A 14,208-nucleotide genomic window follows, 5' to 3' on the forward strand; every position below is an offset into this window, starting at 1 on the left:
TGTTCTGGTGACAACTGCCTAAGGATGGTTCAAACCAGATGCAGTCGAGTGTTTCTGCATTAAAAATGCATGGACAGTGTTTAACATGAATTCTTATGGCCCTAGTTCACACCAGTGCAGTGTGTTCCAGTGCAGTCAACAAAAGTAGAACATGTATTTTATTCTGTATGGAACACATCTGAAACACGGCAAAATGCACAAAAGTGCACCGGAAAGCACTGGAACACATCAAAAATGCACTGGAACGCACATGTCCTTAGAGCTGGTTCACACCATAGAAACGTCATCTGGATGCGTTTCTGCATGCACATTTTTTATGCGTTCTGGTGTGCTTTTGATATGTTCTGGTGCGCTTTTGATGCATTCTGGTGCATTTTTCTCTTTTTTTCTTCATCTTAAGGACATGTGCATGTTTGGTGCACTCCAGTGCGTTTTTTATGCAGTTTTCCATGTTCCAGTACAGTTCAGTGCAGAAAAAAATGCCGCATTTTATCTACTTTTTTTTCTGTACTCGAACACACTGGAACTGACCACACTGGTGTGAACTAGGCCATTGGAAAGCACTAAACCTATTGTCCATGTGTTTTTAATGGAGAAAAAAAAATGCACTAGATTGCTTATTGTATAAACTGGCCCTTAATTGAGATGTAGGGGAAAAAAAAGGGAGAAACACACCGGAACATATAAAAAATGAGCCAAAACACATCAAATCTCATAAAAACCTGCTATTGGCAGGCAGATGTAAACAGACATTTGCCTGTTTATATCCATTTACATCCAATCTGTCACATGTAGGTCCAAAAGAAACATAAAAGCGAACAAATGTTTTTGTACCTAGATGAGGTAATTGGTTGAAAACTGACGAATGTCTGTTTACATCCACCTGCCCATGAACTAACATTGAACTTCTCATCAGATTCACCTGAAAAACCTACAGGCAAATCTGAACCATCCTCCTGTTTGAAAGGACCCTAAGGCTAGGTTCACACCTATGCAGTTTGCGTTTGACCCCTTTCTGTATTGCATTTTGCGTTGCGTTTTGTGTTTTTGCACCTCATTTTTGATACATTTTGTGTGTGGGGGGGGGTAATTCTTGTTGCTGGGCAGATTTAAAATGCATCAAAAACGCATAAAAAATGCATTACATGCTTTTCTGCTTTGTTTCCATTGAAGTCTATAGAACCAAAACTGCAACTTTTTGCGTTCAAAAAAGTCCCTGACCCTTTCCGAAAAACGCACCGGGTGAAAATGCAGAGATGTGAACACGCGGAGATGTGAACATTTCCCATAGGAAATCATGGTAAATGGACTGTAGTGCGTTTCTGTAAAACGCTGCGGAAAACGATTAGATGTGAACCTAAGGTAAAGGTTATGGAAGGATGTAAACTTCTATTGCTGGCCTCCTTCTGATAAAGCTAGTTGCCTAACTGTGATGCTGGGCCTAAATATTTTTAAGTTGCTGACCTAGTGCTGTATTGCTTTGGTGTCTAGTAAGGTTGATTTTCGTTATAAGTAAGGAAGCTTAGACCTCTGTGGTATATTAGCATTAGCAGAAGCAGGCCTGATCTCTGCTAGCACCAGCAGGTGAATATTATTGGTAGCAGCTCAAGCAGTCCCTGACAGCCAGGTGCTCCTCTTGAGTTTCACTAGGTACCTGTAAATTTAGAGCTTAAAATATCCCGGAAGAGGTACACTAGTGAAGAGGCCTACAGGATTCTGATCATGTCAGATGAGAGTGAAGGGGAGTGCTCACTGACAGAATCTTCCTCAGAATCCAAACATATAGAAAGCAGCGGCACCTTTACAGGTAGTTTGGATGAACCCGACCCCATGGAGATGAAATGCTAGGAACGCATGACTTGTCTCATATGCAGCAGAGAGCCAGTACTAGTGCCGCACTACTTTTTGGTGAACTGGCGAGCACCAACAGCCTTGTACATACTGGTCTTTTTCATACCAGCACTGCAATATCACTTGGTTACGTGGCGTGTCCCATGAGTGCAGTACAAGCTGATGAGGTGGCGAGCACAAGTAGTGTCCCGCAGCCACCAAGAATTCATATGAGGAAAGACAAAACAGAGGGTGCACAGAGGCAAGTCCTCGAAACGCGTCTTTTGGATGTCTAAACTCCCTATTGCGGACTGTTACTCAGCGCGGTGTTGACCCAGCTGTTCTTTATGATGTGCCTTGACTATATTGTCGTTTGTGAGTACAACACATACTTTATTTTTTATTAAACATTTTTTATGGTAATGCACTAGGCCTGTGCACCCTCTGTTTTGTCTTTCCTCATTCAGTATATTTGTATTCCCCCGGTCCATTTGAGGGCAGCAAGGTGTGCATGTTCCAGGACATTCTTAATGTGGTTGTAGACTGCATCGAGTCCATCCCCAAGCGCAGGAGCATTTGTGTTTACCAAGAATTCAAACACAGACCCGTAGAGCCCATAGTGTCCTTCCGGATGTGCTTGCAAATCCTTATTGGCAGGCAACAGATTCTGCAGCACCCACAACTTCCCCCATTCACTACCCAACCCGAAATTCAGGTGAAAACCGAAAATGTAACTCCCCTTGATTTTTTGGAGTTGTTTTTCACAGAAGATTTGTATAATTTGGGCCAAAGAAATTTATACGCACAATAATTTATTGCAGCCAGCCAAAATTCAGCTCTTGCCAGACCATTCTCATGGATCTCGGTTTCTGAAATTAAAACTTTTTTGGGCCCAACCCTCAACATGAGCACTACAAAAAATAATCCCAATTCATCATAGGCTCATGTTCTCTGCTGCCATGGCCAGGCATAGATATGAGACAATACTGTGCTTCATGCATTTCAGTGATAACACACTCTGTTGTCCTTTGGGTGACCCTGAACATGACTGGCTCTGAAAAATTCAGCCATTCATAAACCACCTGAGAAATTTGCACATGTGTACACGTTGCAGCAAAACATCTTCTTGGATGAGTCCATCATTCACTTTACTGGCCGCCTTGCATTCAAACAGTACCTCCTCAGCAAGTTCTGTGGTCAAACTGTATAAGCTCTGTGAGAGAACCACAGACTATAAATGTAATTTTAGGGTTTATGGGGGAAGTGACAGTGAAGTAGAGCCCCCTGACTGCCCAGACTACATGGTGAGAAGTGGCAAGATAGTATGGGAATTGGCGTTGTCTTTGTTATGCAAGGGGTACCACTTATATGTGGACAACTTCTATACAAGCATGCCACTATTTAGACATTTGTACAATCTTGGAATTGGCTCATGTGGCACCATGCAAGCTAATCGCCGGGGCTTCCCCCAATGGCTTGTAAACACCCGAATGTAGTCCCTGTGCTCCTTCATCCAGATTGGAGACACTCTAGTACAGGTGGTGTGTTACTGGGCAACTCACCAGGTAAAAACAGAAAGCAAAAATCCTAAGGAAAGAAAACGGATGCAGCCACCACATCTCATGATTGGTAAGCTACTATTATATTTTTGGTTTTGGGTTTAATACCTTTTTAAAGTGTTCAAAATTATTAATGTTTTACAAGTATTGTGCAATGTTATACAATTATTGTGCATGTTTGCATGGTTTTACATTCCACCGCTCCCTGCACACCTGATGCTTTGTTCCCCTGTAGTTCTAACCCTGAGCAAGCTCAGATGCCAGATAAACATACACATAGTTGATGATGTCACTGCTTTCATCATGTGATGGTGTTTAGGCCCGCAGATTAGTTGCTCAGGCCAAGCATCAGAGAAGGAGGTACTATTGTTCCTGAATACATGGAAACACTGGGTATTTTGCAGCAGCTCTTACAAAGAGCCAGGGGAGCACTGCAAAGGTGAGCATAAATGCATTGGGGTGGGCTTTAAAGTGAACGTGTGTCCGGATTAGGCATACTAATGTATTTACATTGTGAATGACACCTAATGAACTTTTCCAATGTACCTGTGTAGCAGTGCACTGCAATGTATGGTACATCACTATTTATTGTTATGAAAATGCAGCAAATCTAAGTATTGGTTCATTGTGGTGTGTTAGGAATCAAAGGAATGAGCTTCCTTAAAGGATAAGTTCACCTTTGGGAAAATGTTACATGTTCCACTTGTTTTTAGGGTGGAACATGTAACATGTTCGTATAGGGAGAGGTTCCTCGTACTATCTGCCCAGCTATCCAACTCAGTGATCAAGTTTTCCTGATAACAAGAAAAAAGAGGTGTCAGGGCAGGGACCTCCAGCCTCATCGCTGTTCCTTTGTGCTATGTGGAAGGGATGTGTCTCTTCCCTCCAATCAGCTCTCAGAGCTCTCATCACTGACTTCAGCTCTCCACCCCCTTTTTTCTGAACTCTCAGACAAGCTGTATACATTTTGGACTTTGAATAACTTTAGAGAAGTGAAGACTGTAGATAAAGAGTTAAAACTTATGTAGGAGGGTTTGTTTCATCTTTGTGCATCACTTGAGGCCAGTCACTTCACTGGGTATATGTAAGGGTTTACAAACACTTTAAGGAAGAGTAAAGAGAAGAATGCTATTGCTGGAAAAAAAGCAATATCAAATCCAATTGTTAGTTTGCTAAAAGGCAAATGGAATTCACAGCAAACAGACCAGAAATTTTACAATCTCCAATGCTGTAATGCTGCAAAATGAGAATGGGGTAAATGTATATGTAAATCACTGTAAGAGCTAATGGGGCAGGGATCTTTCTTATGAGTGCATAATCTGCTGCATGATGTACTGGTTCTATTTTAATACACTATATTTTTATACACTATATACATATGTATATATTTCTACAACTACAGTACATTATTTATAATAACAATCAATCTTTATGAGTCTTACTCTACAGTTATATACAGTATCTGCATGTTTTCAAAATGGCCAGATTTCATTGAACTTGCATGGCATTAGCATGTCTAACAGCCTGGATGAAAGTCTGAAATCTTGTATCTGTTGAGTAGAATAAATGATACATATTAGAAAGCTATCACGGTTTAAGAGGAAACTTTTACAGCCTAAAGCAATACTAAAATGGAATTATTTTAAACATTCTCTTTTGAGAATGTTGTTTATGTCTGAGCACACTGAGGCTGGGTCATAAGTACAGTAGGATATTGTCACTATCATCATTTTTTAGGTAGTTGAAGTTTTGTTCTGTTTGAGTGTGCTTGTCGAACTCTAGCCAGATATATCAAAAGCAATTAAAGTGATCCTATCAATTTGCCCATCTAGAGCAAAGTAACAGGTTCTCTTGAGAGCCCACTTCCTCTTCTACTAACTCATACCATCCTTCGCTCCATTTACCCAAATTTGCTCAGCAGAGCCCCTACATAAGTCTCAGTTTCTATTGGAGCTTACAAATAATTTCTCCTTGCCCTCATGTGACAGTGAACAGGTTTGGTAAATGGTCACTCATGAGCCAAAGACTACATTGTAAAAGGAAGCGTGGATGGTCACATGCTCCTCTATACTTGGAAAAAACGTCTTTTTTTTTTTAAACAGGCCTCCAGCTGGTTAATACGGTGACAGGAGAGTGAGGAACAAGCTATCAGATGCCCCATTACTTTGCCCTTTAAGGGTCAAGTGACAGGTTTACTTTAATACAGTTGTGTATGTATTAACCACTAGCCTACAGGGCACTTCTACCCCCTTCCTGCCCAGGCCAATTTCCAGCTTTCAGCGCTGTCACACTTTGAATGACAATTGCGAGGTCATGCAACACTGTACCCATATGAAATTTTTTATCATTTTTTGAGACAGATAGAGCTTTCTTTTGGTGGTATTTAATCACCTCTGGGTTTTTAAATTTTTTGCTAAACAAACCAAAAACAACTGAAAATTTTGAAAAAAAAAGTTTTTTGTTTTTGTTATAAAATTTTGTAAATAAGTGATTTTTCTCCTTCAATGATGTGCGCTAATTAGGCTGCAGTGATGAGCACTGATAGGCTGCACTGATGGGCACTGATGAGAAGTTAATGGTAGGTGGCACTGATGGGTATTGACAGGCATCAACAATGGGCACTGAAAGGCAGCACTCATATAAGGCACTGATAGGTGGCACTGACTGGCACTGTTAGGCGGTACTGATAGGCAGCACTGACGGGCACTGATAGGCGGCACTGATGCACACTGATAGGCAGCACTGACTGGCACTGAGAGGTGGCACTGACTGGCACTGATAGGCGGCACTGAAAGGCAGCTCAGATGGGCACTGATATGTGGCATTGATGTTCACTGGTAGGCACTGATATGTGGCATTGATGTGGCACTGATGGGCACTGGCAGGTGGCATTGATGAGCACTGACAGCTGGCATTGATGGACACTGACAGGTGGCACTGCTGGGGCTACACTGATCATCAGGGCACACTGATCATCAGTGCCCTGATGATCAGTGTACATGTCCCCCTCTGAGGGATGCCGATTACCGGCTCTCTGCTCCTCACGAGCTGTCAGCTTGACAGCTCGTGAGGAGAGAAATACTGATAACCGGCATTTCCCTATTTACATGCGATCAGCTGTGATTGGACACAGCTGATCACATGAGCGAGCCGACATCTTCGGCTCTTTCCATTGATCGGTGGTGCGCTGTGTCTCTCGGACACAGCGGATCACCGATCAATGGAAAGAGCTGAAGATGTCGGCTCGCTCATGTGATCAGCTGTGTCCAATCACAGCTGATCGCATGTAAATAGGGAAATGCCGATTACCGGCTCTCTACTCCTCACGAGCTGTCAGCTTGACAGCTCATGAGGAGAGAAATACTGATAACCGGCATTTCCCTATTTACATGCGATCAGCTGTGATTGGACACAGCTGATCACATGAGCGAGCCGACATCTTCGGCTCTTTCCATTGATCGGTGGTGCGCTGTGTCTCTCGGACACAGCGGATCACCGATCAATGGAAAGAGCCGAAGATGTCGGCTCGCTCATGTGATCAGCTGTGTCCAATCACAGCTGATCGCATGTAAATAGGGAAATGCCGATTACCGGCTCTCTACTCCTCACGAGCTGTCAGCTTGGCAGCTCATGAGGAGAGAAATACTGATAACCGGCATTTCCCTATTTACATGCGATCAGCTGTGATTGGACACAGCTGATCACATGAGCGAGCCGACATCTTCGGCTCTTTCCATTGATCGGTGGTGCGCTGTGTCTCTCGGACACAGCGGATCACCGATCAATGGAAAGAGCCGAAGATGTCGGCTCGCTCATGTGATCAGCTGTGTCCAATCACAGCTGATCGCATGTAAATAGGGAAATGCCGATTACCGGCTCTCTACTCCTCACGAGCTGTCAGCTTGGCAGCTCATGAGGAGAGAAATACTGATAACCGGCATTTCCCTATTTACATGCGATCAGCTGTGATTGGACACAGCTGATCACATGAGCGAGCCGACATCTTCGGCTCTTTCCATTGATCGGTGATCCGCTGTGTCCGAGAGACACAGCGCACCACCGATCGCCGCACTGCTCGCCCCCGGAGCTGCGCATGCGCGGTTAGAGTGGGAGGACGTCATATGATGTCCTCCCAGAACAAGAGAACCGCCTTGCGCCCATCATTACCTTGTATGGCAGGCGGGAGGCAGTTAAGATGCAAGTAAATGCATTTTTACATGCAATAAATATAAGTACCTGAATTTATCTTTGTATCAGTTTCTGTATTCACCTGCACAACAAGACTTAAGCTAACCATACACTGCTCAAATGTCTGGCAATTCCTGCTGGCTTGGCAGAAATGCGAGAGGTGTATGGCCCTGCCAGCACTGCTCCATTCAACAAGAGTTGATTGTGCAATCATCTTTTCTCTAAGGAACCTGTTGTAAAATTGTCAACCAAACAGTGTCTGCATCCAATCAGAGGCAGGTACTGTTCGCATATTCTGACAGCTGGTGGTTCCAGCTGTCAGAATACAATAGCCTGTTAAGTCCCTAGACTAAATGAATGAAATCTACACTATATTGCCAAAAGTATTAGGACGCCTGCCTTTACACACACATAAACTTTAATAGCATCCCAATCATCGTCCATTGGGTTCAATATTGAGTTGGCCCAATCTTTGCAGCTAGAACAGCTTCAACTCTTCTGGGAAGGATATCCACAAGGTTTATGAGTGTGCCAATGGGAATGTTTGACCATTCTTCCAGAAGTGCATTTGTGAGGTCAGGCACTGATGTCGGACCAGAAGGCCTGGCTCACAATCTGTGCTCTAATTCGTCTCAAAGATATTTTATCAGGTTGAGGTCAGGACTCTGTACAGGCCAGTCAAGTTCCTCCACCCCAAACTCGTTCAGCCATGTCTTTTGACACCTTGCTGCACTGGTGCGCAGTCATGTTGGTACAGGAAGGGGCCATCCCCAAACTGTTCCCACAAAGTTGGAAGCATGAAATTGTTCAAAATGTCTTGGTATGCTGATGCTTTAAGATTTCCCTTCACTGCAACTAAGGGGCCAAGCCCAACCAATGGAAAACGACCCCACACCATAATCCCCCCTCCACCAAACTTTACACTAAGCATAATGCAGTCAGGCAAGTACCATTCTCCTGGCAACTGCCAAACCCAGACATGTCCATCAGATTGCCAGACAGAGAAGCGTGATTCTTCACTCCAGAGAACATGTCTCTACTGCTTTAGAGTGCTCCAGGCATGCTTCAGCATGCACTGACCCCACTCTGTCATTTTACATGGCCTACCACTTCATGGCTTAGTTGCTGTTGTTCCCAGTTGCTTCCACTTTGTTATAATACCACTAACAGCTGGAATATTTAGTAGCAAAGGAAATTTCATGGATGGACTTATTGCACAGGTGGCAACCTATCACAGTACCATGCTTGAATTCACTGAGCTCCTGAGAGTGACCCATTCTTTCACAAATATTTGTAGAAGCAGTCTGCATGCCTAGGTGCTTAATTTTTATACACCTGTGGCCGTGGAGGTGATTGGAACACCTGAATCCAATGATTCGGAGGGGTGTCCCAATGCTTTTTGGCAATATAGTGTATATGTATATAGCCAGCCTTAAACTTAGAGTGAGAGTCAACAGTATTAGCCAATTAGTCTCTGTTGCAATACATGGGGGGAGGTTTACTAAAACTGGAGCACTTAGATTCTGGTGCAGCTCTGCATGGTACCCAATCAGCTTCTAACTTCAGCTTGTTCAACTATGCTTTGAGTATAAAATCTGAAAGCTGATTGGTTCTGTGTAAAGCTGCACCAGATTTTGCACGCTCCAGTTTTAGTAAATAAGTCCCATCGTATTTTTGTTCTAACATAGCAAATATCACTGATGTGAAAAGAACAGAGTGAGCTGAGTGATGACCCATTAGTGTGCTGATGTTCATTCATTACCCTTTCAGTTGGCTGTGGGTATGTCCTAGACCAAGATGTACTACTTAACATCAATAGAGGTTCCAAACCAGACTACATTATCTGACACGGGTGTTGCATCAACAACTGGTTGAACAGATTGACAAATAAGAAAAGACAAATATGCAATTTTTCAAATGTATATTTAGCTGCTTGCCTGGAGTTCAGCCTTAAAGACATTTTTTTTCCCTATTCTAGCTCAGCAGGAAGTTGTGACATCAATGTGTGTGGCACCCTCTAGCTTAGCTAGGCAGGATTGTTGTTAGACAGAGGCTGGGTAGCAGCCTGGGATGAGTCAGCCTGGGAGTGAGGCAGAAGTTCACCTCAGGACAGGCTGGGAGGCAATACAGGTCAGGGCTTTCCAGAAACTCAGAGAACTTTCTGGAAGAGGGGCAGAGGAGGGGAGGAAGTCTTGATCTGCATGTTTAAGTGAACCTGGCCAATCCCCAGGCAGGAGGTGGGGCATGGTGACCAAGGACAACTGTTAAATGTGGAAGAGCCTGAGCAGCAGGCATATCAGGTGGAAGATGGACTGAAGGAAGGTGCTGGAGTGTGAAGCCTGGGAGGGGGCCCCAGGGAGGAGAGCCTATCTTCAGGCTGGTTGCTGGAGAGAATGATCTTCACTGTTCCACCATCCCTAAGGGAAGACATCCTGAGCAGTAAGGAAAGGAGCCAGCCCACCAAAAGGCCTGGAAGCAGCTACCGACCTACCACACTGACAGGACAGGACAGTGTGAGTATTCCTACAACCCCTGGGCTAGATAAACGGAGAAGACAGTCAAGTTTGAGACCAAACTAGTTCTCATCTGGGACTACTTCATTGCTAGATAGTGGAATTCCTTGCCCAGGGATATCCTCAGTCCAGCTTGGTGAAGAGGAAGAATTCATCTGGGATCTGAGGAGGTACTCCAAGGGGGCTTAGAGCTCTCTAAAAGAGACAGAGCTCTATTTGCTATTTTCTGGATCCACGTCTTTTTGTACAGTGTACATGTCACTAAGAAGTTTGTCCTCAAGTTTACAGTTCCTTGAGCATCTCATATACCCCTAGACCCCATCCAAGTTGTTAACCCCTTATTAAAAACAACTAAAACCCCCATTTAAGGACTGTTTACTGACTACAAGTGTGAAGAATGCATGTTGCCTGGCTGTACAGGGCTTAGGTGGACCCAAAACAAATCAAGTCGCTCCCAAGAGGGTAGTGCTACATGTGGTATGTGGCACTATATGCATTGAATGGGCATGGTGGAGTATTTAGAACACTGTACCAGTAAATACATTGATGGTCATAATTTCATATATAATACGGTTTAGAATAGTGATGTGGGATAGAATAGTGTTTTGATGGGATACTTCTAGCATTTAGACCCTTGGAAAGTGCCAAGGTTATGCACAAATATGAGCTAGCTGGGCAGATTACAGTTGGAACTTGGGACTTAGAGAATGGAATCTTAAAAATCAAAATTAGCTTTTACACAGCATGTAAAATTTAAACAGATCAGTGGTAAAATATTTTTATTTTCTTAAAGTCCAGTTCTAAGTTTCTACTGACAAAAGATACATTTTCAAAGCATCATTTCAAGTCATCAAAGTTTATATTATATCATTTATTTTCTTTATGTTCCCATGAACTTTACTGCTTGGAGCAGGAATTGGTAGATGTCTTCCATCTGGTAGATTCCATGGTATTTTGTATATTCTCTGTAAATTCCTTTAGGTCCCATGTAAATCAACTTTGACCTTTTAAATATTTAATTGGTATCTTCTTACCCAGAGTGGCAAATTTTGATAAAAAAAACCATCTTTGCTTAATAATTTAAAATCAATCTCTGCACAAACAAATCTTTTTTATACTATTTGAATAACCTCTTAACTCACTATTTTGTTGTGATAATAATGTGGGAGGTTTTCATTTTCAAAATATAAACAATTCTAAACTTGATGCCTTACCTAATATTATTATGGATATAATGTTAACCACTTGCCTACCAGGCACTTTTACCCCCTTCCTGCCCAGGCCAATTTTCAGCTTTCAGTGCTGTAGCAATCTGAATGACAATTCCGCAGTCATGCAACGCTGTACTTATATGAAATTTTTAACAATATTTTTTAAACAAAAATAGATCTTTCTTTTGGTGGTATTTGCCATTGGGTTTTTCATTTTTTTGCACCATAAACAAAAAAAGGATAAAACAAATTGAAAAATTAAGTTTTTTTTGTTTCTATTATAAAATTTTGCAAACGGGTAATTTTTCTCCTTCACTGATGTGTGTTGATGAGGCTGCACTAATGGGCACTTATAGACAGCACTGATGGGTACTGATAAGGCAGCATTGATAGGCAGCACTGATGGGCACTGATAAGACAGCACTGATTGGCACTGATAGGCTGCACTGATGAGGTGGCATTGGTGGGAATTGATGAGGAGGCACTGATGATGCTGCACTGATATGCAGCACTGATGGACTGCATTGATGGGCACTGATAGGCTGCAATGATGGGCACTGACTGGTGGCACTGACTGGCGGCACTTACTGACGGCACTGACTGGTGGAACTGATGGGCAGCAGTGCTAGATGGCACTGGTGGGCACTGATGGGTGGCATTGCTGGGCACTGATGGATGCCACTGCTGGGCACTTTTGGGGCTGCACTGATTATCAGTGCAGATGTCCTCTGTGACACTTGCCAGTTATTGGCAATACTTTCCTCGCGATGTGACAGCATGAGGAAAGAGCTGCCAATAACTGAAAACTGTATTTACTTTGTGAACAGCTATGTCATTGGACACAGCTAATCACGTGGTAAAAATTCCGCTGTGATCGGCCTTTTACCTTCTCATGTGATCAGCGATCACAGACAGCGCCAGGTGCGTGCCGCTGGGGTCATATGACGCCCTCCCGGTACTGGACAACCATGCTCTAGCCATCATTTGGCCATAGCCTGGTTGTCAAGTGGTAAAGCAGTGCTATCACCTTTTTCATTCGAGGCAAAGTGACAGTATTACTGTAAAGCCACCCCCCAACCTAGTTATAGTCCCTCACCATTCCTGCCTCCATCACAGCTGGCAACAATACCTGGTGGGCCCAGATATGGGTGAGCATGGGACTTCCCTTTTGTGATAGTTCTCGGGTTTAGCAGCCAACTGAGTGACTGCAGGATGCCAGTGACATCCTACTAGGGATAACAATGCTGGCTGAGATGGAGGAAGCATTGATGCAGTGAGTATCAGGGGTTTGAGGGAGGATCCTTTACAAAGACACTGTCACTTTGCGCTCAGTGGCCAAGGTGGCAGTCTCTCCTTGACAAGTACCTTTTATTAAAATTAACACTTCGCATGAAACATTAGTGCTTGAGCAGCATTACCAGTCAAATAATTAATTTGACAAAAAAAATATGTCTTGGTCTAAAAAAATAAATGCCTGTGTAGCCTAGCTTAGGTTAAGATTATGTATGTTCTCTGTGTATGGAGCATTACAGTTTTTTTACAGTGTTTTATTTCCATAGAGACGACAGATCATTTCTGCCACACAGACCCTGTCTGGGAGACTTGCAGATACAAAGATCAACTAGGCATAACTATTATAGCTGTCCCCATTATTATGTATAATTGCAAACTATGAACAGAAATGTGATCCTGTTGTTAAAAGATTATATATGTAACGCTGATCTCTTTTTACATGTATGCATATCTAAAAATCTTAAAAAAAGAATGTAGTTCCTCTCCCAGTGCTACTGAGACCTTCCCAGCTATCTCTAATGTCAGTTTTATAAACTAACAGCAATAACTACTTTTGTATTGTTTGTCTTAAAGCGGAACTAGAGTCTAAATTTAAAAAATGTGTGCAGTCAGGCTCTGTAGGCCTGGCTTTTTTATTGCTTTTTGTTTTTTTTTGCAGAAATGCACTACAGTCCATTTAACATGATTTCCTATGGGACATGTTCACATCTCTGCATTTTTCAGGCGCTGCATTTTTTAAAAGGGTCAGGGACTTTTTTAAACGCAAAAAGCAGTGTTTTTGCTACAATAGGGCTTATTGCAGAAAAGACGTAATGAGAGAGTAATGGCGACAGCAAGGGACTTCCGGGTGAGTTGAGTGCTTGGAACAGAGTTAAGTTTTTCGTACTTTAGTTTCCCTCTATGCAAAGCACCATAGCATATTCTTAAAATAAAACCCATCTACATGTCTTAGTGCTATCCCAAATCTCGAAAGTAAGGGGTTGACCTGTGGTCAACTGTATATTCGACTGCTGGTTTATAGTACATATACAGCCTAATGTTGTAATAAAACCACAACTCAGGTCTACATGAGATGATCAGATCAAGAGACAATGATATCATATAGACATAGACAATCACTGTTGCCTCCTTCTTAGATAAACTGCATCAGTGGTGTGTGACAACGCTGTACATCTTCTTCCTCCCTAACCTCACTATTGATGTGAATAGGAATGTTGGGCCTGGGTTGAGTGCTCCTGCTCATTGACCTTTTGCTACTAGGACAACAGTGCTTGCATGTCTGAGCAACCTTGTAGGCCTATGGAGACCTTAAGCAGCTTAACTACTTCATAGGGTGGTTGATAATTGAGGTATTATCTGGCTGCATTCTAGGCATGCTATCATTAGATCACTGCAGCTTGTAAGTCCAACTTATCCAAGCTTATAACTACCTTATTTGAAAAAGGGAGGAAGCAAAGTGGGAGATACTGCTGGTTTACCATTGATAAGCAGTAGGATTGCCCAACTGCCCAAGTGCCACATTCCTCTGACTGGCAGCTTAATTGGCCATCACACATACGACATTCACCTAACCTGATAGAAACAGTAACTGTTATTCTAGGAATACTGTTAGTG

General features: G+C 42.9%; 1 protein-coding gene across 1 annotated transcript in view; it reads left to right on the forward strand.

Moving 5' to 3' along the window:
• The first annotated feature begins 3,098 nt into the window (after positions 1–3,098).
• Positions 3,099–14,208, forward strand: part of LOC149451898 (G protein-coupled receptor 143-like) — an 84,680-nt gene continuing 73,570 nt past the window's right edge. Inside the window, exon 1 of the mRNA XM_089690011.1 lies at positions 3,099–3,459. Coding sequence (XP_089546137.1) covers positions 3,435–3,459 — 25 coding nt within the window. The 5' untranslated portion in view covers positions 3,099–3,434. The remainder of the gene's footprint in view (positions 3,460–14,208) is intronic.

This window comes from Staurois parvus, unplaced genomic scaffold, assembly GCF_062004578.1.
Source record: "Staurois parvus isolate SC_StPar_1 unplaced genomic scaffold, SC_StPar_1.0 ptg000510l, whole genome shotgun sequence".
Classification (NCBI taxonomy): domain Eukaryota; kingdom Metazoa; phylum Chordata; class Amphibia; order Anura; family Ranidae; genus Staurois; species Staurois parvus.